The sequence below is a fragment of the Ceratotherium simum genome, chromosome 33, assembly GCF_057802395.1.
Source record: "Ceratotherium simum simum isolate JZ-2026a chromosome 33, ASM5780239v1, whole genome shotgun sequence".
Taxonomy (NCBI): domain Eukaryota; kingdom Metazoa; phylum Chordata; class Mammalia; order Perissodactyla; family Rhinocerotidae; genus Ceratotherium; species Ceratotherium simum.
This window is the reverse complement of record NC_141932.1, coordinates 21,692,380-21,720,110: the sequence shown is the minus strand read 5'-3', so window position 1 is coordinate 21,720,110 and position 27,731 is coordinate 21,692,380. Positions and strand designations below refer to the sequence as shown.

General features: G+C 51.2%; 1 protein-coding gene across 3 annotated transcripts; it reads right to left on the bottom strand.

Annotated features, from left to right (window-relative positions):
• Positions 1-3,162: 3,162 nt before the first annotated feature.
• NUMBL (NUMB like endocytic adaptor protein) lies at positions 3,163-27,647 on the bottom strand. Of its 3 annotated transcripts, none has more exons than XM_014796180.2 (10): positions 27,458-27,647; positions 23,824-23,908; positions 21,681-21,820; positions 20,400-20,474; positions 20,236-20,310; positions 19,084-19,224; positions 11,297-11,486; positions 8,086-8,388; positions 5,568-5,690; positions 3,163-4,385 (listed from the first exon to the last, which is right to left on the bottom strand). In XM_014796180.2, exons 1-10 carry the CDS (start codon positions 27,479-27,481, stop codon positions 3,757-3,759), a joined length of 1,785 nt encoding a protein of 594 aa, XP_014651666.1. In that variant the 5' UTR covers positions 27,482-27,647; the 3' UTR covers positions 3,163-3,756. The 3 variants fall into 3 exon arrangements, with proteins under 3 accessions (XP_014651666.1, XP_004441611.1, XP_087277848.1); XM_004441554.3 differs by having other exon boundaries at positions 3,164-4,385; positions 8,086-8,391; positions 27,458-27,645; XM_087421722.1 differs by having other exon boundaries at positions 3,164-4,385; positions 8,086-8,391; positions 23,824-23,903; positions 27,458-27,644.
• Between the last annotated feature and the right edge of the window lie 84 nt (positions 27,648-27,731).

Genomic DNA, 27,731 nt, shown 5'->3' with positions numbered 1-27,731 from the left:
CACTCAATACCTGAGAGAAGCAAGTATTCCGAAAATGCTTCTAAAGTGAAGAAAAGAATAAATAATGGTGGAAAGTAGATCAGTGGCTGCCTGGGGCTGGGGGTGGGAATGGGAATGGGAATTGACTGTGAGTGGGCACAAGAGATCTTTCTAGGGTGATGGAAATGTCCTAAAATTGGATTGTGGTGATGGCTTTACGACTCTGTAAGATGACCCCAAATCGCTAAATCACTTAAAACAGGTGAATTTTATGATATGATTTTACCTCAATAAAACTGTTAAACAAAACAAAGCAAAATATGTGTTAAGGGTGTACATGAATGCTCCCTGGGAGGCGCCCTGCGGGTCGTCTGAGCCTTACTCTGTGCCCTGCCCTGGGCGATCCCGGGGACACAGTAGTGACCAGGGCAGCCCTTGTCCCTGGATGGTGGCAGCCCAGAGGGGTCAGGGTCGGGATCGGGGAAGCATAGGGGACCGTAGGAGCCCAGTGGAGGCTCCCGATCCAGGTGGGAGGAGTCAGGGAAGATTTCCTAGAGGAGCGAACGGCTGAGACAGAGCCTGAAGGATAAAGCGGTTCACAACTGTGACGCCATTTTTTTTTTTTACACTTTTTCTGCCTCAGCATCAGCCTGACGGGTCTCTCCTCCAGAGCCTGAAATCCGGCCCTTGCGCGAGTTCCCGAGGACAGGGCCACAAGGGGGTGCTGTTCTCCCGCGCTCGCGGGGTCTCTCCAGCGATCCACGTGGCCTGGGAGGGGCCAGAGGTCGGGGGGACGTGTCGGGAGGGGTTGTTTTGGGGGGGACGTTTCCGTGTGGCCCTGCGCAGGGCGGTGGAGGCGGCGCCCCGGGGAGCAGCAGGACGCCGGCGCGGTGGGGGCTGTCCCTAGTCCCGCGTAGACCGGCCCGGGGAGACGCCCCCGCTTCGAGGGGCGGGGCGCCCCTTGGCTGCAGCGCAGGGCGGAGCTTTCCGAAGAGCGCGGGAAAGGGGGCGGGGCACTAGGCACTCGCCTGCGTGGAACGTTCCAAAGTAGCCGTCGCTGCCCGGTGGTTCCTGGAGACAGGGCGCCTCGAGGGGTGGGGCCCCGACGGGGTGCAGAGCTTTCAAAGACCGCGGGAAAGAGGGGGCGCTGCACGTCGGCCTGCGTGGATTGGGTGCGGGCGCGGGGGGCCCTGCTGTGGGGGTGGGCGGGGCTTTCCCAAGAGAACTGGACAGGGGGTGCTGAGCCTGCCTGAGCCGGACATCCCCTCAAAATGACCTAGATGGGGGTGGGGTGCAGCACGTGGCGTTAGGTGGGACGAGGTCACCAGGCAGGGCGAGGGTATTAACTCCGCGTCCCTGGGTCTATTGTGAGAGAGCCGAAGCTTGGGGAAGTGGAGGGTGTGGGGTGAACCCCAGATCTATGGTCTCTGTGGAGAGAGAAGCATCCCGAAGAGCGAGAGTCTCCGTTGGGCGTGGGAGGGAAGACGAGGAAATTGGCCTAGAGAAGCCGTGGGAGGTCCTCGGAGATAACGGGTCTGTGGAGCTCCGCGGGACCAGACGTCTGCATCTCCGGGGCCTGCCATCGGGGGAGCTCTGAGGAAAACCCCTCCGGCACAGGGAAGAATGCTTGTGTGTGAAGATCAGCCTCTGGCAGGGAAGAGGAGCTTGACTCTGTCCCTGATTTTTCTGTGTGCTGCGTGGCCTCAGTTTCTCCATGAGTCCTTTAGTTCGCATCATCTCTGCGGAAGTCCTAGGCCCTTTCTGCCCCTCTCACTCGCCAGCGGTTTACAGAGGTCAGTTGCTGAGATTGCCTCTTCTGTGCCTGGCCCTGTGCTGGGAGACCGAAGTGACGGAGACAGCCCCAGACTCACCCCTCACTCACAGTCCCGTGGGGACCAGATGGTGACAGCCCGGAATGGGTCAGCACTGGGATGGGGAAACAGGCAGAGGAGCTAGGGCCAGGATGGGGGAAGCACAGGGCCCTGCAGGATCCAGGTGGGGAGGCCGTGCTCCTGATTCAGCCTGAAGGGGGGAAGGGCTGTCTAACGTTTGAAAGGATTGGATGGGGGGGGGGGGTGTCGGGCCTTGGAAGAGGCTCCACTTTTTTAAAAAGAGGAGATATTTGAACTGAGGCCTGAAGAATGAGTAGCATTCTTCTGGGAGAAGGTGCAGTATCAGGAAAGGGTCTTCCAGGCAGAGGGAATGGCATCTGCAAAGGCTTGGAGATGAGAGTGTGGCTTACTTCTAGCAAAATTCTTTGTTCCCTCCCTGGGGATCCCCTGGGTGCCCTGGCAGAGCTGTGTCACAGATCTCCTGGTCCAGGATCCACAGCTGGCTGATGGGCTGTAATGTGAACTCTTGAGGGCAGACTCTCAGCTTGTTAATCACAACCTGCTGGTTTAATGACTGGCCTTGAGGTCAGCCAGAAGCTGGGTTTGAATCTCAGCTCCCCCCTAATCAGATGTGTGACCCTGGGCAAATGACTCAACTTCCCCATCCATCAAATGGGGATATAACAGTGGGTTTCACAAAATCAATCACCTCATTTTAAACAGCTATAACGAATTAAACATATAATTTATATATTACATATTTAAAAATATATAACTTGTAGATTATATCCAGGGACCCAAGAAACAATGAGAGACTTTAAAACAACATGCTGCCACATCAGATGACACTTTGGCCTAAGTTATGGAAAATGCAACTGACAGAACAGGAATTGGCAGGCAGCTCAGAGATATACTATTCCAAACTCGATTATTTAAAATACTGAACTTATTAGCAGGAGATTATAATTTTTTAAATTCCTTGGTTCAAAATTGGTAAGAATCAGAAATGGGGTGAGTAATTTTGGGTGCCCTTTAAGAGCCATCTCTCAAGTGCTGGGTCCACATTACCTGCTCCCATGTTAGGACTGAGAGGTCAGGCAGGGAGCTCCCTCGTTTTAGGAGATGACCCAGGAGGAAAGGCTGTCACCACACCACACCCCCCTGGACACACACCCTGCTCTCCCGAAGGGCACCGTTATATTCTTCCTTTATTGGCTGTCCTTGTATAATACAAATCTGCAAGTTTAGATACAAAAAAATCTGGAAATAAAAGATAGAAAAGTACCCGCCAGGCACCCCCCGTCCCCCCGGACCCCTCCCCAGCGGGCACTGACGTGAGGTAACGGCATCTCCTTCCCCTTCCCCCTACCCCGCCTCCTGGGCCCCCAACTTGGTTCCTGCCCCCATGAGACCTTGGCCCAAGGAAGATGTGGGCCCCCCACGCTGGGGGGAGGGGCGACAGGGGTGAGCACAGCATTGGCAGTGAACGCAGCAGGTGGGCAGAGGGAAGCCCTTTGCTTGTGCTGTGTATGGGTGGGGGGGACCACCAGACTTGGGGTGGGCACTGGTGTGGGGCCCAGGAGAGTCCCCTCCTCCATCCCACCCAATACTGGAAGGTGGAAGGTCAATAACAGAAATTGGGAAACGTAACTTGAACGGAGGGCACTCAGTGGGACTATGGCCATCCCCCTGCGTCTGGGGTGGGGGGAGAGGGGCACTGCCAGCCTAAGTCCGGCAGTGAAATTGGTCCCTTCGCCAGGCTGGGTCCGTCCCTGAATTCCATCCTGTCGCAACCTGGGTGTCACAATGTTGGTTCTGTAGTGGTTGTGGGGGGTGGTCAAAAGAAGGGTTAGAGGGGGTGTCGGAGTAGGACTAGGGGAGAGGTTGCGCCTCCACTCCCAGGCGTGGGGCACCTGGAGATGACGGGTGGGCAGGGTGGCTCGGGCTACAGTTCAATCTCAAAGGTCTTCTGCAGGTCGCCCGAGAAGGGGTTGGAAGGCTTTTCTACAGCGGGTTTGCCTTCTAACGCTGCCCACTGGGCCTCAAAGGGGTCCAACTCGGGGGCCAGGGCGGGTGCTGGCTCCGGGGGCCAGGGGGCCCCATTGGGGCGTGGGCGGGCCTGGCCCCCAGGGGCACTGGGCGCGGCAGGGGGTGGGAAGACCCCAGCTTTCCCAAGTAGGGTGGCGGGCTGGGGCTGGAGCTGGGCGGCCGAGCAGAAGGCGTTGGCCACCATCTGTGAGGGTGTGATGCCCACCACGGGCACCTGGGGCATGGGCGGGTAGCCCAAGCCTGGGTAGGCGGGCACGAAAGGGGGCTGCATGTGTGGAGGCGGCAGGAACACGGCCACCTGGGCAGGCGCGGCATCGAAGGGCCCCACGGGGGCAGGGAAGGGCTGCGGGACAGGGGCCACGGTGGGCACCGAGGCTGCTTGCTGCTGCTGCTGCTGCTGCTGCTGGGCTTTGGCCACCTGGGACACCTCCTCTAGCCACCTCTCGGCCTCCGACGGAGTCCGCTTGTGCCCGGGCTGGAAGGTAGCTGCAGGGGGCACGGAGGGCTCACCCCAAGCAGAAGTCCCTGGAGAGAGAAGAGGGGCAGGTGAGGGGCCTGGGCTACGGCGGAAAGAACCCTGGACTGGGGATCAGACTCTGGAGCCACGCTGCCTGCCCTGAGTCCAGCTCCGCTCCTCACTAGCTGTGCTGATTTTGGGCAAATGGCTTAACCATCCTGGACCACACAATGGCTCCACGGTGCTAGGAAGATACAGTTCTGACATTCCAAGGTCCTAAGATGGAAAAGCATAGGGAAGACTGACAATGACTTGGCCTGGATGCCCTTCTGACTGGTCAGTGCCAAACCTGTTACCAAATTTTTTTTTTTCTGGTGAGGAAGATCAGCCCTGAGCTAACATCGTTGCCAATCCTCCTCTTTTTGCTGAGGAAGATTAGCCCTGAGCTAACATCTGTGCCCATCCTCCTCTATTTTGTATATGGGATGCCACCACAGCATGGTTTGACAAGTGGTAAGTAGGTCCGCACCTGGGATATGAACCTGTGAACCCCAGGCTGCCGAAGCAGAGCACGCAAACTTAACCACTATGCCGCCAGGCTGGCCCCCTGTTACTAAATATTTTTAATATCACCCTTGGTCCTGATATTTTAATGAGGTTCTGTTTTAGAAGGCTAAGATTCTGAGATTGCATGGATCATTCTTGGAGTGTACTATATAACATACCGAGTAAGGTTCAACAGCTTCATGTTTGTGTTTTCTAAGATTCTAGAGTTCTAAATTTATATTGTTTGTGATCCGTGGTGCTTCCGTGGTTCTAGGATAATCCCATAGCTCTAGATGATTCCATCACACCATGTTTCTCAGAGAGCACTCTTCTAAAGCTGTGAGGTTCCAAGGTTTCATGGTTCCAAATCTGTTAGGTTCTAATATCCTTTGATTCTAAGGCTGTAGGTTTCTAGATTTTATGGTTCTAAGACAGGAAGGTTTAAAATTAGTCCCATGGTTCTAATGTTATCTCACGGTTCTAGGATGAACCCACGGCTCTGAGATGACCCCATGGCTCTGACACGATCCACAGTTCTAAAGTGATTCCATGGTTCTAGGATGATGCCGTAGCTCTAAAATGATCCATGGCTCGAAGCCTGTGGGATTCCCAGATTCCTGGGGGCTCTGAGGTAGCCCTGAATGGAGAGGGGGATGCAGGAGGGCACTGCAGGGTGTCTGCCCCAGTAGAAGAGCTGAGTTTACCTGCCGAGGCTGGCGGTGGCCCTGTGGCTGGTGCACCAGCACTGGCGAAAGATGAGCTGATCTGTGTGCACAGAGCATTGATGCCGTCGCTGTCACTGGCACCAGGAGGCTCCATCTCAGGCACTGGGAAGTCAGGGAAGGGCAAAGGTCAGAACAGGCCCAGGCCCTGCCCTTGGCCCCACGCCCTCAGGAGGCCCTCTCTTAGGACCTGGAGCCCTTGCCCTCACAAGGTGTGTGGGTCAGAGTGTCCACTCTGCAGAGAAAGGATAACTCTGTGCATGTGTGTGTGACATCTGAGTGGTACAACAGCCAAGTAGTGTGTGACGTTTGATGGCTGACACTTACAGCGACCCCAAGCCGAGGAGGACCTCAAGATCTGTGCACAGCCACAAAGCAGAAGAAATATTTAAAATGTTTAACAACGTATATTAATTTAAAAGTATGTTCAACCATGTGCATGGCAAGAGCATGGACTAGTGAGAATGGATGTTGGCCACATGGGTGTGAGACCCACTGGCTGGGGACCATCTGTCCTGCTTTGGGTGGAGAAGTGGGGCCCCGTCCACCTAACCCAGCCTGGCCTATAACACACATCATGAGCGCAGAGATGCACTTGTGCCAGCAAAACAGAAGACGCTGAGCAGGTGTGGTGGCCTCACGAGGGCTTGGGATGACCAAAGGTACCATTTGAATGAACAACAGAGGACCGCCAAGTGTGGTGTGTGACAAGGGCCTGTGACATCTCAGCAAGTGGCTGTCTCCAAGGGAGCATATCAGAAAGAAACTGGTAGGAGTCAGCAGGTGTGACGTGGGGTGCCCAGGTGGGAGGGTAAGCGGTTTCCAGGTCAATTCTGTGATGGACTGTGCATGTTAGTCCAACAGGTGTGCAGCTTCTGAGGGTGTGGCATCTGAGTGTGACTGAAATCCAGGTGTGTGTCGTTCTGAATGTGATTCACAAGTGAGCCAATCTGCCTGTGTGATGTATGAGTATGCTGGCGAGTGTGCACAAATCTGCATGTGTGACTTCCAAGTCTGCGTGAATCCAGGTGTGGTTGTGTGTGTGTAAATCTGGGGGTGTGATTCTGAGTGGGACATCTGGATATGTGCTAAGCGTGTGTAACGGTAACATCTGGTTGTGCGACTTCCAAGTGTGTGTGATTTTTGAGTGCACATGACTCTAAGTGTGTGACTTCTGAGTGTGACACCTGCGGCAGAGGGTGACATCTGTGTGAGTCTGAAATTTCTGTGTGGCGAGTCACAGCCAAACAAGTGTGTCACTGGCTACAGTAGTGTGAAGCTTCCAAAAAAGCCTGGGGAGACTGCCACCTCTCCGGGAGCATGTGTGACAGCCCTGGGGGTGAGGCTGCATGAGGACAGCACATCTGAGGGTGTGTGACGGCCAGTGATGCTGCAGGACACAGAGTGAGGATGCATCATTCACAACAAGCGCTGGCATCTGCTCAGCAGTCACCTTTTGGAGTGGCCCAGCCTCCTGGATGCAGACCAACACCTCCTACACCAGTCCCCGAGGCCATGAGGTAGATGTCTAGATTCGGCATACGGAAGCAGGAGGGCAGGCCAGACCGCATGACTTCACTGACAGCTGGGAGGACAGACAGCCCTCCTGCCTGTCTCCCTCAGGCAAAACATGGTACCGTGCCACCTCTCTTCCCCCGTTCCCCTGGCAGACGTTGCTTTTAGATCATGACATATGCCACCTCTCTCCTTTTACTGGCCCTTGGCAGACATTAGTAATTAAACACGATGCTTTTTTCCAACTAAACTCTGCTCATTCTACCCCTTACCTGGCCAGACCTCATGGCTCTACTGGCCAAAGGGTAGAAGAAAAGACTGGTTCTTGTAACTCCATCTTCCCTCCATGCAAAATAGGACATTTCTACCATCTCTCTCCTGTCACTGCCCATGGCAGACATTGCTAATCAATGAGGAGGTGCCACCTCTTTCCTCATTACTGTCCCTGGAAGACATGACTAATCAACGAGGATGGGTGCTGCCTCTGCCCCATCCTTTGCCCACAAGCGACATCATGAATCCATCACTATGCTCACTGACCCCGTGATCCCCCTGCTCACTTGTGCCCTTCACCTCATGTTTCTACTGGCCAAATTCTGGCATCTCCCCTTGGGCAAAACATAACACTCCTGCTGCTCTCTCTCGTGCCTTGCCCATGGCAGACTTTGCTAATCAATCATGATGTATGCCACCTCTTTCATTTCCCTAACTAGAGCAGACATTACCAAGTGATCATGTCTTGTGCCACCTCTCTGCTACTCTTTGCCCATAGCAGACATTGCTAATCAATCATGATTTATACTACCTCTCCTCTCCCCTGCCAGTGGCAGACACTGCTAATTCATCACGATGTGTTCCACCTCTCTCTCCTTTGCCCATGGCAGACAGTGCTCATCAATCATGGTGTGTACCACCTCTTCTCTAGCTCTTGCTTACAACAGTGGTATTGATCCTGATGTTCCTTCCCACTGAGCCCAGGGCTCACCTGTGCCCTTCACCTGGAAGTCGGTGCGGCGCTGCAGCGTGGATGGCAGCTCATTCAGCCGTAGGCTCAGCTGCCGTTTGAAAGGCGAGTTCTTCTGGCTGAGCGCTGGGAACCCACGGAAGGAGCCCTGGCGAACCAGCTGCTCCAGGGGGGCATGGCGCCGGGGGATGGCGGCCGCACTGGTGCCTGCAGCCACTGGGGTGCCTGCCTCACCCTTCTCACCAGGGGATGTGGTGGCCGGTGTCGGCGACACGTGCCCAGGCTGGGCAGGGCCGGGAGCCGCAGTGGGGGCAGCTGCTGCCTCTGCTGGAGACGTAGGGGAGACAAGTGGTTAGATTCCTCTCCTTGGCACTGGAGGCCTCTCCCACCCAGTCACTTGATCGTTTTCAGTGCTGCCTTCCTCACCTGATGTGTCCTGCCCTCAAGACAGGTTGGTCAGAGCCCTGAAATGTCCCTCATCCCCATCCAAGCCAAGACCACTTCCCCCAGGAGGCCCTTGGGGAGTCATCTCTCAACCTGACCCCTGTGTCTCTCTAGCTTTCTGCCCCCATCTGTCTTCCTCTGCTGCTCCTGCAATCTTTCCCTCTGAGACCTTGTGTCTCCCTTTCTGATTAATTTAACGAACACTTCTTTGGTGCATGACCAATGTGTCAGGCATTGTTCCAAGGCCCTATAAGTATTAACTCACTCAGTCCTCACAACCACCCAGTGAGGTGGATACTGCCATTATCCCCATTTTACAGATGTGGAAACCAAGGCCCAGCAATGGTAAGTGACTTGCCTGAGCCACAGTGCTAGAAAGAGGCAGGGTGACTCCAGTGTCTGTGTCCAAATGACTGCTCTAACCTGTCTCTCCCTCTGGCCTGGTCTCTCCACACCATGCTGTCTTCCTCTGTCATTCTGTGTGCTCTTTTTGGCTCTACTTCCCACCTCAAGCACCTCCTCCCTTCCTCCAGTTGCTACCCATCGTTCTAGACCCAGCTTGGCACATTTCTTCCTCTGGGGAGATTTCCAGATTGTTCCAGCCCCTCAGAGTGGGATCCCTCCACTCTGGGGGTACCTGGTCTCCCCACTCAGCACAGAGGCGAGCTCTTCTATGGCAGGGTCTCCCCACCCCTGCCAATACACAAACCAACCCCGATCCTCCAATCAGGGCCACACCCGAGCCTTAGCCTGAATGCCGGTGAGATTAAACTCAGGCCCAGAGACGGGAGGGAGGTCACCCAGCATTTCTTCTCCCATCTTCTGGGTGGAGGTGGTAAGGCTCTCACCCAGGCCTGGCCCGGGGCTGTGGAAACAGCTGGAGACAGGTGGAACCAGGAAACCACCTCTGTTCCACCTCATGAGTGACCTCAAGAAGTCCCCTCCCCTCTCTGGGCTCCTTTCCCGACTATAAACCTGGGATACACATCCCACGCTGCCTCCCCAGGCCTCCTGAGAGGGTCAGTTGAAACAGTGAATGTTCAGTGCTTTCGAAGCTGACAAAAGCTTAGTAAACAACCTTGTGGCAAGTGCACTGCTCCATAACTCCTAAATTGGAAAGGGCTCTTTGTAAATGTGTGGGGCCTTGAGACTGTGAATCAGCGCATATCAACGGCAAAACAGTGTGTGAGATGTCGGGCCAATCATAACACATTCTGCAAGTTCTCATTTTGCTGTACAAGCTGTAAAGTGCTTTCTACAATGCAAGTACTCGGAAATTATAACATCCTTTGGAAACAGCAAAACCATTTGCAAATTCTAAAGCATATGACACATTCTTTGTAAATTCTAATGTCCTATATAAATAGTAAAGAAATATTTGTCAACTGTGAAGGGCTGTGTACCCAGTGTGTTCTTTTGTAAACAGTAAAACATCATATACTCTATGAGGCCCTCTGCTAACTTCACTTTGTAATCTGCTTTGCCAATGATAAAATTCTTTACAGATTCTAATGGATGATGCAAACAGTAAAACATTTTGTAAGCTGTGAAGAACTTTGTAAAGAGGTTTGTAAATGGCCATGTAATTTACAAATAAAAACATACTTTGTCAACTCTAATATTCTAGTAAGTGATAAAAACTTCTGTTTTCCTAACTTGATGGTTAGAGATATTTTAAACTTACAGAAAACATGTAATAATGGAAAAATGAGTACACAGGTTCTTGTAACCTGTGGTCCCCAGTGTTAACATGTTACTGTATTTGCTCTCTCTCCTTCCATCATTTTTCTGTACCATTTAAGAGTAAGTGGCAGACAACTCAACCCTAAAACCTTCAGCATGTACCTTCTGAAAACAGGGAGAGTCTCCTACAGAACCACAGTACAATTTCCCACTTGGGAAAGCTAACATGGATACAATACTATCACCTAATCTACAGTCCATATTCCAATTCCCCAGCTATCCTAATCACGTCCTTTATAGATGTTCTTTTTATATATATACATATAATCCAGAATCCAATTCAGGATCACACATTGCATTTATCAATCCTTGTCAAATCTCTTTAATCTGGAACAGCTCACGATGGCAAATCCTTTGTATATTCCAAGCAGTGTTTTCCAAAAAACTTAAAACCGGAATCCACAGTAAAATAAATAAATAAATAAAATAAAATGAATTACACTGTGATTCAGCACATAATACCCTTATATTAAAAAAACACACACAGTTTTAGAACTTATAGAGTATTTGCCATTTACCTAGAATGCTAGAGTCTACCAGATATTTTCCAAACTTTCTTGATGGTGGCCCAGAGTAAGAAATACCTTTTACATGGGAACCTGTTCCACACACACACATACAAACATACCCCCCCACACACAAATATATATACTGAAATAAAAGTATCATTAAATTATCCTCACCCTTACTACACTCGATTACTCTGGTATTTTCTATTCTTTCCTATTCCACTTCTCAAAATGCCAGCCTCCATTCAGCAAGCTAACTTCACAACCCATCAACAGGTCTTGATACAGAGTCTGAAAAGCCTGGGAACCTCCCTGAGTTAGCAGATAATAAAGCGCTCGGTGAGCTTTGCCAGGATTTGTGGCCTACAGAAAATCGCCCAAAGAACTCCTTAAACAGAAGGGTGCTCTATAAACTGTAATCAAACTTTGTGGCTGGTGCCTTGCTTTGTAAACTGTAGAGTCCCTGCACCTCTGCAGCTCTCTCTGCAAACTGGGTCCCCTGGCCCCACCCAGGGCCCACTCTGTGCCCAACCCACCTTTCTTCTTGTCGGGGGCCTCTCGCTCAGCAGGCCGCCCACCCCCAGACAGGCGGAAGGAGCCCTCACGGGCAAAGCTGGTGCGGCTGGCATCGAAGGCAGCCGTGACCCCGCATTCCTTCTCCCGCCGCTGTTTCCGCTCCAGGCAGGCTGCAAAGGCACAGCCCACAGCGTGGCTCAGCCTCTCTCCCTGTGGAAAGAAGTTGTGGGGGCAGTTAGAGAGGCTGTGTCGTGCAGACTGGATGCCAGGAGGCCTGGGTTCCAGCAGCTAGGTGCTGGCTGACCCCAGAAGAGTCCCTTCACCTCTCTGGGCCTCAGTGTACATTTGCACCACAAGGGAAACAAATGACAGCCCCGACTGAAAAAAGCTAGAAACAGTGCAATACTGAATGGCTCCATTTATATGAAGTTCTAGAATAGGCAAAACTAACTTAAAGTGAAAAAAGTCGGAACAGTAGCTGTTTCTTAGGGGGTGGGAGTGGGGAGTGACTGGGAAGGGGCAGGAGGGGATGGTCTGGGTTGGTGGCAATGTTCTAGACCTTGATGGGGGTTTGGGTTACACAGGTGTACGCAGTTGTTAAAACTCAGCAAATGTATACTTAAGATGTGTGCATAGCATGTAATTTACTTCCAAAGAAAAAGAGCTAGAAACAAATATGAATTCTACTTCATGGTATGCATGCTGAAGTGTCTGTGGGAAGTATTCTCATGCCTGCAACTTTGAAATGTATCAAAAATGAGATGGATTGGGCCGGCCTCGTGGCTTAGCGGTTAAGTGTGCGCACTCCACTGCTGGCGGCCCGCGTTCGGATCCTGGGCACACACTGATGCACCGCTTCTCCGGCCATGCTGAGGCCACGTCCCACATACAGCAACTAGAAGGATGTGCAAGTATGACATACAACTATCTACTGGGGCTTTGGGGAAAAAAAAACAAAAAAAGGAGGAGGATTGGCAATAGATGTTAGCTCAGAGCCGGTCTTCCTCAGCAAAAAGAGGAGGATTAGCATGGATGTTAGCTCAGGGCTGATCTTCCTCACAAAAAAAAAAAAATGAGATGGATAGATAACCGATAAAGTAAGACAGACAAATGTGAATGACGGGATCTGAGTGGTGGGCGTACAGGCGACTGGTTACCGTACAAGTCTTTCGACTTCGCTGCGTGCTTGAAAACATTTTCTAATAGGACATTAGGAGTAAAACTGACAGTCATTGTTTCTTGAGTGCCTACTTGAGAGGTTCCAAAACCAGACAGCTTGGGATTGATGCTGGCTTCCCACTTTCCAGCTGTGTGTTCTCAAGAAAATCACTTCACTTCTCAGTGCCTGAGCTGCCTCTTCTGTAAAATGAGGGCCCTAACAGCACCTACTTCACAGGGTTGTTGCAAGACTTAGGTGAACTAATATATGCAAGGCATGCAGCAAAGAGCAAGGCATAGGGAAATACCACATATGGGCCAGCATAAATCTGTCCAGCTCTGGGCTGAGCCCTGACTTGCATCCTCACAATAGTACCAGGAGGTGGACACTCTAATGAATGTAATTTACAGATGAAGAAACTGAGGCTCAGTCAACACACCTTTCACAAGTGAGTAGCAGAGTTGGGATTCTCACGAAATCTGTCTGACTTCTGTTTCCTAACTAACATGCTCAGTCACCTCTTAAACTTGGAGACAGAAATCCTCAACAAAATACTAGCAAACTGAACCCAGCAGCATATTAAAAAGATTATGCACCATGATCAAGTGAGATTTATTCCAGGAATGCAAGGTTGGTTCAATATAGGAAAATCAATGGATGTAATACACCACACTAATAGGATGGAAGGAAAAAAACCACATGATCATCTCAATTGATGCAGAAAAACATTTGACAAAATCCAACACCCTTTCATGATACAAACATTCAAAAAACTTGGAATAGAAGGGAACTTCTTCAACCTGATAAAAGATATTTACGAAAACTCACAGGGGCCAGCCCCGTGGCTTAGCGGTCGAGTGTGGCGCTCCGCTACTGGCGGCCTGGGTTCAGATCCGGGGCACGCACCGATGCACCACTTCTCCGGCCATGCTGAGACCACATCCTACATATAGCAACTAGAAGGATGTGCAACTATGACATACAACTATCTACTGGGGCTTTGGGGGAAAAAAAGGAGGAGGATTGGCAATAAATGTTAGTGCAGAGCCAGTCTTCCTCAGCAAAAAGGGGAGGATTAGCATGGACGTTAGCTCAGGGCTGATCTTCCTCACAAAAAAAAACAAAAAACAAATAAAACTCACAGTTAACATCATACTCGATGGTGAAAGACTGAAAGCTTTCCCCTAAGATCAGGAACAAGACAAGGATGCCCATTTTCATCATTTCTAATCAACACTGTACTAGAAGTCCTAGCCAGAATATTTACACAAGAAAAAGAAATAAAAGGCATCCAAATTGGAAAGGGAGAAGTAAAATTATCTCTATTTGCAGATGACATGATCTTAGACGTAGAAAATCCTAAAGAATCCACAAACTATTAGTGCTAATAAATCAATTCAGCAAAGTTTCAGGATACAAGATCAACAAAAATCAGTTATATTTATATATATCAGCAAACAATCCAAAAAGGAAATTAAGACAATAATTCCATTTACAAGAGCATCTAAAAGAATAAAATGGTTAGGAATACATTTAACAAATGAAAGACATGTATAACGAAAACTACAAAACACTGCTGAAAGAAATTAAAGAAGACCTCAATAAAAGGAAATACACACTGTGTTCATGGATTAGAAGACTTAACATTGTTAAGATGGCAATATTTCCCAAAGTGATCTACAGATTTAATGCAATCCTTATCAATATCCCTATGGACTCTTGCAGAAATGGAAAAGCTAATTCTAAAATTCATATAGAATTACAAGGGAACCAGAAAGCCAAACAATTTTGAGGAAAAAAAAAAAAATCTAAGAACTGACACTTTTCAATTTAAAAACTTACTCCAAAGTTACAGTAATCAAAATAGTGTGATACTGGCATAAGGACAGACAGACATACCAACAAACTAGAACTGAGAGCCCAGATATAAACCCACACATCTGTGGTCAATTGATTTTCAGTAAGGGTGCCAAGACTATTCAACAGAGAAAGAACAGTCTCTTTAATAAGTGGTACTGAGACAACTGGATATCCACATGGAAAAAAAGGAAGTTGGACCTCTACCTGACACCATTTACAAAAATTAACTCAAAATGGATCAAAGATCTAAATGTAAGAGCTAAAACTATAAAAATCTTAGACTAAAACATGGGGTAAATCTTTATGACCTTGGATTTGGCAATGGATTCTTAGGTATGACACCAAAAGCACAAACAACAAAAGAAAAATAGATAAGTTGAACTTCATCAAAATTAAAAATGTGTGTAGATCAAAGGACACTAACAGAAAGTGAAAAGACAACTCACAGAATGGGGGAAAATTTTTGCAAATCACATAACTGATAAGAGCCTAGTATCTAGAATATATAAAGAACTCTTACAACTCAACAATAAAAAGACAAACAACCCAATTAAAAAAGGGGTAAAGGATTTGAATAGACATTTCTTCAAAGAACATACAAAGAACATACAAAGAATATACAAACGGCCAATAAGCACATGAAAAGATGTTCATCATCATTAGTCATTAGGGAAATGCAAATCAAAACCACAATGAGATAACCTATTAGGATGGCTATCATAAAAAAAAAAGAAAATAATAAGTGTTGAGGATGTGGAGAAACTGGAACCCTCATATATTGTTAGTGGGAATGTAAAATGTTGCAGCCCCTGTGAAAAACAATTTGGCAATTCCTCAAAAAGTTAAACATAGGGCCGGCCCTGTGGCTTAGCAGTTAAGTGCGCGCGCTCTGCTACTGGCGGCCCGGGTTTGGATCCCGGGTGTGCACCGACGCACCGCTTCTCCAGCCATGCTGAGGCCGCGTCCCACATACAGCAACTGGAAGGATGTGCAACTATGACACACAACTATCTACTGGGGCTTTGGGGAAAAAAAGGAGGAGGACTGGCAATAGATGTTAGCTCAGAGCCGATCTTCCTCAGCAAAAAGAGGAGGATTAGCACAGATGTTAGCTCAGGGCTGATCTCCCTCACAAAAAAAAAAGTTAAAGATAGATTTACTATGTGACCCAGCAGTTCTACTCCTAGGTGTATACCCAAAAGAATTAAAAACAGCTATTCAAATAAATACTTGCACACAAATAGAGCACTATTCACAATAGCCAAAAGATGTAAACAACCCAAATGTTCATCAATGGATGAACAGATAAACAAAATGTGGTATATCCATTCAATGGAATATTATTCAGCCATAAAGAGGAATAAAGTACTGATACATGCTACCACACGGATGAACCTTGAAAACATAATGCTAAGTGCAAGAAGCCAATCACAAAAGACCGTGTGCTGTATGATTCAATTTGTACAAAATATCCAGAATAGGTAAATCCATTGAGACAGAAAGCAGATTAGTGGTTGCTAGGGGCTTGGGATGTGTGTAGGGGGGACGGGGAGTGACTGCTTAACAGGTATGAGGTCTCTTTTAGGAGTGATGAAAATGGTTGGAACTAGACAGAGGTGATGGTTAAATAATACTGTAAATGTACTAAATGCCAATGAATTGTACACTCTAAAATGATTAATTTTATGTGAATTTCACCTCAAAAAAAAAAAAGTTAAATTATGGAATCCTGGAACTCCACTGCTTAATGCTTAAAACCTGAAGCTCAGGGGGCCGGCCCCATGGCTTCGTGGTTAAGTCCGCTATTGGTGGCCTAGGTTCGGATCCCGGGCGCACACCAGCACACTGCTTTTCCAGCCATGCTGAGGCCGAGTCCCACATACAGCAACTAGCAGGATGTGCATCTATGACATACAACTATCTACAGGGGCTTTGGGGAGAAAAAGGGGCAAAAAAAAAAGGAGGATTAGCAATAGATGTTAGCTCAGGGCTAGTCTTCCTCAGCAAAAAGAGGAGGATTGGCATGGATGTTAGCTCAGGGCGGATCCTCCTCACACACACACAAAAAAACCCTGAAGCTCAGAAGAGGGAAGGAATTCAGCCAAGGTCACACTCTTTGCCCAGAGGAGACGGCCCTGCTCTTTTCTTGCTTTGATTTTCATCCCCAAATACTTCTCCAACAATAGCACCTGTTCCTATTTACTGAATACTTATTACGGGACTCTGTTTCCGTGTGTGATGATATCATATGATGCTTCCCCAACAAACCTGTGCGCAGCCACTACTATCATCTCCATTTCATAGAGGAGGAAACCGAGTCCCGGAGAGAAGTCACTCAAGACTAAGGACCCACAGCAAGGTGGTTTGACACCAAATCCACACTAACCATGTAGCAGTTTATTTTCCAAAAATAGCCGCAAGAAATTTCTGGCCCCACAAGCTCTTCCAGAACCCTGTCACTCCCCCATCCAAGGTGGAGCCTATGTTCTCTTCCCTTAGCCTGGGAAGACCTCTGTGACCGCCTGGACAAACAGGATACCACAGAAGCAATGCTGTGGTTTCTAAGACCAAGTGCAAAAAGGCAACTCAGCTTCCTCCTGGCTGGCTCTTGTGCTCAAGCTCTCTTGCTCACGCTCTCTCTCAACTCGCTTTGGAGCCCAGAGCCATCAGGTAAGAAGTCCAGCTCTCCTGAAGGCTCCATGCAGGAGAGACCCTGACTACACGAAGAGAGAGAGACGTCTGGCCAGTCTCCTGGTGTTACAGCTCCAGACACCATCTGACTGTAACAGCATGAGAGACCCTGAAGCCAGACCCACCCAGCTGAGCCTTTCCCACATTCCCGACCTATAGAAACCATGAGAGACAACAAACAATTGTAATTTAAGCCACTAAGTTTTGGAGCGATTTGTTACGCAGCAATGGATAACTGATACGACTAATAAGATGGGCTCAGGAAAGGGCTGTACGAATATTTCCACACCAGCCCCTGGCAGGCACTAATCAGTACTGACATTTGCAAATTTGTTTTGCACCCCTACTCTGAAATTGTGTGTGCAAGTGAGGAAGTTGGAGACATTGACTCATTTTGGGGGCTCAGAGCTCTTTGGAGGGGGCATTTCTGAAACACAAAGGAATCCTTGAGTGGAGACTGGTAGGGTCTGCAGGGACAGGTGCTGTTTTACTTGCCCAGTACCCATTCCCCCTGCTTTTGATAACAGCACCCCAAATCCCTTTGGGGAACTCCTCTTCTACACTGTAAGTCAATCTGGTGCCCCACCCTCCCCTGGCTAAGAGTAAGACAATGACCCAAGCCAGGCCAATCCCAGGCCCTCTCATCAGAATTTGAGCCCAGAGCCTTGGGAGGTGGATTCATCTCTGCAGTGTGGTCTGAAGGAACTGTCCCTGGTGCAGTGTCCCCAGGCTGCCCTGCTCTCTGCCCTTTCTGATGATTAATGCTCTGACTGCCTTTTCATTTTGTGAGATTCCTCATATCCTGCCATTCATTTTGTTTTGGATTTAAATTAGCCAGATTAGTTTCTGTTGCCAGCAACCAAAGAACGCTGGCTAATGTAGGGGGCTGAGACTGTGGCTTCCTACCAAGTTGGGTAGGGTCTGAAGTCAGGGGCCAGGGACCAGTGCAGAATAAAGACTATATTTTCCACCATCTTTTGCAGCTAGGGATGTCCATGGAAGTAGGTTCTGACCAATGGGATGTAATCGGAAGTGTTATGTGGCTCCCCAAAAGAAGGAGGTGCGCCCCTCTTCATGCCTCCCTCCTTTACACAGCTGGAATGAGGATGTGAAGGCTGGAGCATGAGCATCCATCTCAGATCACAGAGTCAAAGCCATACTCCAGCACTGCAACAAGATAAAAGGAGCTGTCACCCCTGATGAGTGCAGAGGAGCCACACGAATGCCGCACTGCCTGCCTCTGGATATGTTTCACATGAAACAGAACCAAACTTTCTTCTCACTGAAATGACTGATATCCTGGGGTTTTCTCTCACAAGCCTCAGAATCCTAACTGTGAGAATGCTTCTGAGAAGACAGTCTATTTGTTGCTTTCATCAGATTCTCAGAGGCGGCCTTGACCCTCCAAAATATTAAGAACCACGGGCAAAATGAATGGAAGCTGAAAGAAGAGTAGGTACCCTGGGGGGTATTGTTTGAGAAGGGCCCAAGGGAGCCTGTTGGGGGCAGGAAACTCTACAACTTGACCCGGGTGGGGTTTATATATAAGCAAAAATTCATGGAGCTGTGTCCAGACCGTATGTACACATTCCTATATGTATATGAGAAAAATTAGAGAAATATGAAGAACTACAGTCATGCATTGCTTAATGACTATGTTCTAAGCATTGCGTGGTTAGGCGATTTTGTCACTGTGTGAACACCATAGAGTGTACTTACACAAACCAAGATGGTAGAGCCTACTATACACCTAGGCTGTATGGTACCAATCTTATGGGACCACCGCCATATATGCGGTCCGTTGTTGACTGAAATGTTGTTATGTGGCTTGTGACTGATAATGAGGAGGATGATGATGATAACTAATGTCTTCCTGAGTGCTTCCTATGTGCCAGGCATTGTTCTAAACACTTTGTATTAACCCACTCGGGTCTCACAAGAATCCTCTAAGTTAAGAGCTGTGAGTACACCCCTTTTCCAGATGAGGACACAGGGCACGGACAGGAGAGGTGAGTCACTTGCTGGTTGGGGCTGGGGCTGGGATGCCAGGGCATGGGCGAGAAAAGTCAGCCAGCTCTGGGCTTTGTCGATACTCACGGAGTCCTTGAGCGCCAGGAAACAGTGGCAGATCCAGCGGCGAGTGGTCCCATCGCGGCAGATATAGGAGAAGGCCTTGTCCAGGCTGCGGTCGGGAGCACAAAAGGAGACCTTTTCGATGGTCTGGTCGACCAGCAGGTCCTGGGAGGGGCCGGGGAGGCCAGGAGAGGGACGTGAACCGTCTTTCATGTATTCATTCAACATTCCCTTAGTGTCTGCTCTATATCCTGTCCTGAACAGGGTGGGGACCCAGCACTGATTGAAACAGCTGAGGGCCCTGCTTGCATGGGGCTTCCGGTTTACTGCGGGAATCAGACCCATCACCAGATGGAGGCAGCCCCGAGTCACAGCCAGGCTATAAGGAGGGAGGCACAGGCAGAAGAGTCAGGGCCGGGATGGGGGAGGCACAGGGGCCTGCAGGAGCCAAGAGGAAGTGCACGTCCCAACTTGGGGGGGAAGTCAGGCAAAGCTTCCATGAAGAGGTATTAACAAAGCAAAAAGGCAGGGAACAGTATTTCAGACTGAGGGAACTGCCTGTGCAAAGGTGTCAATCCTGTTCAGTCATTAACCTAACTCTCATCATGTGCTGGCTACCTCCTCAGGCAGTCTCTGGCACAGGGGCAGGGAATTCAATGGTGAGCAAACAGATACCCAGATCCTGGCCCCATGGTGCTCCCGTCTGGCCAGGTAGACTGACAATAAACACATAACAGCTAACATTCATTGGTCTGAACACTTTACGCTGTTCCAGACACAGTTTTAAACTATTTGCATATACTTTCTCATTTAATGATAGGGTCCATTTTTATCCCCATTTTACAGATGATGCAAATAAGGCATGGAAAGGTTAAATCTCATACCCGGGGTCGCCCAGCTGGTAAGTGGGTGAGCTAGGAACCGAGCTGAGGCGGCTGCTCCACAGTCTGTGCTCTCACCCACTATCTATGCCAGCTCACAAACAACAGCATGACTCAATGCTGAATTATGACTACGAGGCGTGCCAAGATGGTACAGGAACACATGGCATAGTCTAGAAGGTCCCTGAGGGAGGGACACCCTAGAGGTGGGTTGGAAGGCATCCTGAGCCCCCATCTGAGCATGGAGAGGAGAGGGGCCCACTGGTGCCCACTCCCACCCCCACGGGCCCCCTACCTTGGTCTTGTCATCCACCACTCGGAGCCCATCGGCTGACACCCAAAGGACCGACTTCACAGACTTCCGGCCCATCTGGGGTGGGGGAGGAGGATAAAGGGCCTGGTCAGGGCTGCCTCTTCTGGTCTGACCTTGCCCCCTCACTGCTTCAGCCCCTCACTCACCGCCTTCAGCTTCTTCACAGCATCTTCACACACGTGCATCCCCCGGGACTCCTCCACCTCCACGTGGCCCAGGTACTTGGGGGGAGGAAGGGGAGACAGGAGGACATGACATAAGCACAGTAAGCAACAACTTCTAGTGTTCACTGAGCAGCTGCGACGCATCACACAATGTCCTAAGCACATCATACGTATTAACTCGTTTGCCCTGCACCTCAGCTCTACAAGGTGGGTACCCCACTCCTGGCCCACATATAGAGACGAGAAAACTGAGGCACAGCGTGCAGGAGTGATTCCCATCCTTCCCCTATCCCTGGGCCTTAACACGTCCCTGTCATCCTCCTGAGTGCCAGTGTCTCCATCTCTGGGCCTGAGGACTGGCCCCACGTAATGACTGATGGGAGCTGGGGTACACACGCCCCAGCTCCCTCACCCCGTGAGTGGGATAGCTCTATTTCCCAGTCTCCCAGTGGCATCAAGCTCTGTTGCCCACAGCTGTAGTTTAGTAACACATCCTTCATTGGCTGCCTTCCCTTCCTCACGACCACCAGTATTTCCCCGCACCTCCCAAATGGACCCCTCCCACACAAGGGCTGCTTCTGGGGGAAGGGAAAACAGGCAGAGAGGCTGTGACCATGGTCTGTGGTCACCCAGCCAGGAAGGGACTGAGTTGGGATTTGAACCTGAATCCTGCTGTCTCCCTTACAAAAAGTGTGGCGTGTGTAGTAAAGGGTCGTGGTGGTCTAAACCAGAAAGCACTTAACAGTAGAGGGCTTTGCAAATGCTCCAGAATTTCTGCGACCTTCCAGTGCCCTTTAGAAACTGTGACCTCCTACAGAATGGGGTGACTCCAGGCAGGATGGCCCCCAGGTAATATTTTCCTGGTACAAGAGAAGGTGTGTTGCTTTTTAATCCCAACTTTGAATGGCTCCAACACGTTCGACAGTTCTTTGAGGATGGCCGGTTCTTCCACTCAGGACAGGGCCTGCCATAGTGCCCAGCACCTGGACGCATGCGCACAGCACCCCAGCCCGTGCCCCCACCCCACCCCGCATGCGCACAGCACCCCCGCCCGCGCCCCCACCCCACCCCACCCCGCATGCGCACAGCACCCCCGCCCGTGCCCCCACCCCACCCCACCCCACCCCACATGCGCACAGCACCCCAGCCCGTGCCCCCACCCCACCCCGCATGCGCACAGCATCCCCGCCCGTGCCCTCACCCCACCCCGCATGTGCACAAAAGCACCCCTGCCCGTGCCCTGCCCACACCCCGCCCGCTCACCCTGACCGGGAAGCTGCACGTGCCCTTGCGCACCGCGTCCTCGTCCGCCTGCCACTGGTGCGGGCGCGACGCTTCAGGCACGTAGGCTGGCTTCCGCCGGCGCAGGCTCTGTCGTAACTTGTTCATGGTGCCCGCCCCGTCTGGTGACACAGGACACGGGCGCGGGTCAAGGGCAGGGTCAGAGGCATGGGGCTCAAGAGGGACGAAGTCACTGCTCAGGGAGCACGGGGTCAGATAACATGGGAGTAGGGTTACAGGGTTAGGGGGTCACTGGGCAGAGGACATGACATTCAGGGAACATGGGTCAGCAGAAGTCAGGGGACACCAGGAAAGGGGGCAACAGGAGACAGGGGAGTGTGAGAGTCAGCAGTGGGGGTTCAGAAGACACAGGCTAAGGGGCATGGAGGTCTGGAATGGGGGTCTGAGTCACAGCTTTTAAGGGTCAGGAGATTGGGGATGCGACAGTCAAGAGGCATGAAGATCGGAAGTAATGGGAAGTCAAGGTATTGGGAGGCACCGGGATGGGGGTGGGGGGTTAGAAGGCATAGGGGTCAAGGGTCACGAGGTCAGAGGATGGGGTGGTCAGAGGGCAAAGGAGTTGGCAGTTGCATGGGTCAGATGTGGGGTGACTCAGAAGGTCCAGGGATTGAGGTACAGAGCCCAGGCCAGAGGGTGTGGGGAATGGGAGCTTGTCTCTGTGCCTCTGAGATACTGCCCCTCTGACAACAGTGTCTAGTGTAAGGCAGGGGCCCCTGGGGCGGTGTGTATCTGTGACCATCAGAGGTAGGGTGTGGGGGTGGTAGCCAGCCACTAAGACCGTCTTCACTGACTGATAAGCCATACTGACAGTCCCAGGAGGAGGGTGAAGGGACACCCAAGGCAGAGTACCAACAGCAGAGGGGCACTCTGTGTGTGTGCGCAAGCAAGTGTGCAGCTGGTGTGTTCCTGAATGGTGCCTGTGAGGGTGTCTAGATCTGAGCATGCAACTGTTGTCTGTGAGTGTATTTCTGAAGGCTGTATGGAAGGACGCGGGTCTGAGAATGGTTGTTTATGAGTGTGTGTCTGTGAATCCTGTCTGTGAGGGGGTCTGTGTCCAAGAGTGTGGTTATTGCCTGTGAGTATAGGTCCCTGGAAGTTGTTGTTGAAGGGTATCTATGTGTGAAAGTGGTTGTGAGTCTGTCAGGGAGTGTTGCCTGTGAGGATGTGTCTCTGTGTGAGCATGAAGCTGTGGTCTTTGAAAGAGTGTGTCCGTGACTGTTGTCTTTGAAGCTGTGTGTCTGTGTGAGGGCGTGGATTTTGTCTTTATGACTGTTGCCTATGGCATTGTGTCTGTGAGAGTTACCCAAGATACCATGTCTATGTCCAAGAGTGCAGCTGCTGGTGGTGAGGCTGTGTGTCTGAGGCTGTGTTTGTGAGGGTGTGTCTGTGTCAGAGCATGTGGCTATTATCAAACAGAGTTGAGTCCATGAGTGTTGTTCTGAGGGTGTGTCAGTATGCAACTGTGCATCTGTGAGGGTGTGTGAGAACAACCCAATGAGGTTGTTGTCTTTGAGAGTGTGTTCATGAGTGTTATTTGTGAGATGTGACTGTGTGAGAATGTGGCTGTTGTCTCTCAGAGTGCTCGGTATTTGTGAGACTGCCTCTGTGTGCAAAAGTCTAGCTCTTGGTGAGAGCATGGGTCCATGGGTACTGTCTGTGAGGCTGTGTCTGCTTGTGAAAGTATGGCTGTTGTCTGTAAAAGTGTGGGTATGTGCATGTTGTCTGGGAGACTGTGTCAGAGCGCATCCCTTGAGAGAGTGTATCTGAGTCTGTATCTGGTTAGCGTCTGTAGTTGCCTGTGTGAGGGAGTCTGGGTGTTGTCTGGGAATGCGTCTATATGTTTGTGTGACCCTGCACCTGTGAGTGTGGGGATGTCTGTGTGTGTCTGAACGTCTGAGTGTGTGTGTGACACAGTCTAGGTGTGTGTGTCTGTGACCGAGTCGGGCTTTGATGGTCTCTGAATGTGCAGGGAAGAGGTCTGAGGGTGTCCACTCATGAATGTGATTAGGCCTCTGTGACTGCAGGGACAGTTCCTCTGTCAGGTCGTGCTAGGCAGACCCACCCACCCCCTCAGCCCCTGCCCTGTCCCCAGGTGGTCACTCACCTGGCTCCGTCCTGGAGGTTTCTGGGGGCCCCAGGGCCCCACAGGGGGCTGGGGGCAGATGCTGCTCAGGCCTCCTGGGTCTGCCCTGCCCAAGGAAGAGAGGAGAAGGTAAGAAGAAGCGGGCGTGGGATGGGGCTCAGTCCCCTTACCTCACCCCCTCTTTGGACACCTGCCAACCCCCCTCCATCTCAGGCTCCCTGATGGGAACCCTGGTTGTCATAGCAACTGTTACTAGGGAGATGAGCCACCTGGTGCAAGGGCCCAGGAATGAGTAGGTGTGTTTGCGGGGCATTTGTTGGGGATGTCCTGGCCTCAGGAGGCCCTCAGTACCCAAGGGGATGGTGTGAGGAGGGCGTGACTTTGCCCTCTAGACACATGTCCAAGGATGCACCCAAACATACAGCCACATGTATACACGCACCTCATGTCTACAGTTGTCCCTAGCACCTGGTCACAGCTCTGTGCATTTAGTTACACAAAGACACAACCACAGCCACACACACCAGATCACGCAGATACACATAAACAGTCACAGCCACTGTAAACATCTGGTCACATATCTGTGTTCACAGACATACACAGTCTCCACTACGAACTTTTGTCCAATGCACGTAGAGTCCCAGCCTGCCTAGGCACTGCCACAAACACCTGCTCACATCAGTTGCTGATATATGGTCACTTCTGTTTTCTCAGCCACAAGAGCTGGGCCAAGGCACACCCACCAAAGGGGCAGAGGCACAGCCACACCAATGACAGTCATGTTTCCTCAGGCACCCACCCAAGATCCTCATGTCACACGACCACCCACATAGAATCACACCCAGTCAGAGGTCACCCATGAGCACTGAGTCACACACAGACACAATCACAGCACACACACTTGTCATACATAGCTCTATTCCTACATATTGACATCTTGTCATGGATGCATGCCGACATACTGACATACGTTTGGTCACACACAGCCACATCCAGTCACAGCCACGTGTGTTTGATCATCTACAGCACACTGCTACGCATGGACACTCAACCCCTTGTATCAGTCACGCCAGCGCACCTTCTTGGTCACACAGTCACACATGCCCAGTTGTAGGGGCACACATTTGGTCATGGTATGAGCCACACTCATGTGGACAGTCCTCCATACGCAATCACACACAGAGACACTGATGGCCATGGCCCAGGTGCTATAGAGAAACAGGCGGGCACACTCAAGACATGCTTACAGCCACCCAGAGACAGCTATCCCCAAGGACGGCCACACTCAGACACAGCTGGGCAGTTGGTGGTTCAGAGTCACAGCCACACACATTTCGGAAATGGTCGTGTGTGCAAAGTCACACAGCACCATTGTCCATATTACCCAGCCATTTATCACCGTCATAATACAGTCACCCAAGGTTCCATACCCAGCTATGCCATGTCATACCATCACAGAGAAACACTGTCTCTCTTCATGCAAGCACACAAGTCACACAGACAAGTATGTGGCCACACACAATCACAGCCCCATGAGGACTGACACATAATATCTCACACACAGAGACAGCAGCACACAATTTCCATTTTACACATCACAAGCACACTGTCAGGTGTACACTCAGAAAGGCAGTGACCCAGACATAGCATTTATAGCTGCGTTTACACAGAAGACACAGTTCCTGACAGAGCCATGTACACAGTCACCCTGTCACCAAATCACACAGTTTCAAACACAAGCAGTCCAGCACGCATGCAGACACACACACACCAAACAGCCACACAGCTAGACACACACACACACACACAGACCATGCCACAGACACAAGTACATGTAGTCACCCAGGGTCACAGACATGCAGGTCACACGCAAATATAGAAGCCACAGTCACATACACACACCCCCACAAACACACACAAGTTACCTGGTGCCACCACACAGACACACCTACAGCTTGAGTCACACACAATGAAATAACCTACTATTAATAGTCAGCCAGGGTTTTCGACTTCAAGTCAAACACATAACCCAAATCACACATATACAACTATAAATGCACACACTCACTCAGTGTCAACACAGAGCTAGATGCAGTCATTTATACAACCCAGGTCAAACACACAGATGTGGCTATGAACACACAACCACTGTCATACAAACATACAAGTCACAGTGCCACCACACTACCCCAGTCAGATAGGCACAGTGTGACTTCATGTACAATGGCAGTCACACACCCAGAGTTGCAGGGACATTGTGTGTCATATAGACACATGTGTGACACACATATAAAATCAGTTATAGACACAACCACAAACATTTGCAGTCATTGGAGAGTTGCACATGGACAGTCATAGACACAATTCCACTTACACATAGTCACAACTCCACCCACATCTTCAGTCAGCCACACACATGCCCAACCTCAGACTCAACACGTACACTGTCACATACCCAGTTAGAGTCATCAAGGCACACAAACACAGGGTCACAAAAGATGCAATCACAGACACAACCACACAGTCACAACCACGCACACACTCAAACACAGACAGACTAAACAGTACGAGGTTCTGCACAGTGAGCAGCTGTCACACATACTCACACAAATGCTGGGGTCACACACAGACACAATCACAAACACTACCAGACAGAACCACAAGCATGAAACACAGACACACAGCCACAGCCACAGCCACACAAACACGGGGCACACTCTTAGCCACCTGCCCATTGCTTGCTTCCCCTCTTCCCCCCAGGTACCACACACAAAGCCACCATCACGGCAGACAGACAGGCTGTACCCGGTCCCCGGGGAGCCGCCCCCCCGGGCCCAGCATGAATCCTGGAGTCTGGGGGGTCAGAACTGGGAGAGGGAGGCGGTGCATTGTCTGCGGGTGGGGCCGCTCCCAGACAGCTGGGCAGCCCCAGGGACAAAGGGGGTGGCCCAGGGGACCTGTACCCTGGAACCCTTGACCAAGCCTTGGGGGGGGAGGGTGCCTGAAATTTCCCTTATTTTATTCAGGCTGGGGAGGGGGTGGAGTCCCAGGCACAGGGACCCTGTTTTGAAAAGGGTCTATTCCTGGGACACCGCCCAAGGATTGGGGGGATGCTGTGCTCAGGGCGCCTCTGAGGCCTGGGGACAGGCTGTGCCTAGAATCCCACCCCCCCCCCTTTGCTTGGTGGGGAAGCTGTGCCCAGGGACCCCATCCTCAAGACCTTGCCCAGAGGGTTGTCGTGCTCAGAGACCCCCTCGGGCAGGGAGGGGTAGGGATTGCGTCTGGTCTGGAGTCGCCTCCCGGAGGCCTTGGCTTGCTACGGGGGTTGTGTCTCGGACCCATCCCCAAAACCTTGCCTAGGGAGTTGTACCTAGAACCTGTCCCCGTCCTTGATTTTTTTGAGGGGAGAGGTCTGTGTCCAGGATCCCTATCTCTAGGGCCTTGGCAAGAGAGGGCCTGTGCGCGAGACCCCTATCTCCCAAGCTTTGGCTTGGTGGGGGCCTGTCCTTGAACCCCCACCCAGGACCACCAGAACCCCCACCTCCCCAGCCTTCGCACCCTCTCTCCATCCGGGCGCCGCGGCCGCCTCCCACCCTCCGCCACATCAGCAGCGGCGCCGCCCCCCACCCGAGCCCCCCTCTCCCGCCCTTCTCACGCTGGCCGCTGCGCTGCGGGACATCCAGGGCCCGGGCGCCCCCGCCTCCCGCGGCCCCGGCTGGGCCCGGATCCCCGAGCGCTGCTGCTGCTGTGGCGGCGGCGGCGGCGCCAGCTCAGTCTGACGCGGGCCGGGGCCGGGGGCCGGGGAATGGTGCGGGATGCACGCGCGCGAGCCTGCTCGGCTCCCGGGAGGATTCCGCTCCGGGGGCGGGGGAGCGCCCCTCCCGCCTCGGCTCCCCGCCCCAGCCCCGCCCATTGGTCCGCCGCCTGCT

What these genes read in the sequence shown, in the direction of transcription:
- NUMBL (XM_004441554.3), bottom strand. Translation starts at nt 27,481, where the DNA reads ATGTCCCGCAGCGCAGCGGCCAGC. An exon ending in CTGTGAAGAAGCTGAAGGCG is followed by an intron (nt 20,311 to 20,399) that starts GTGAGTGAGGGG and finishes CCCCCACCCCAG; the next exon opens with ATGGGCCGGAAGTCTGTGAA. An exon ending in CTTCCAGGTGAAGGGCACAG is followed by an intron (nt 5,691 to 8,085) that starts GTGAGCCCTGGG and finishes CTGACTTCCCAG; the next exon opens with TGCCTGAGATGGAGCCTCCT.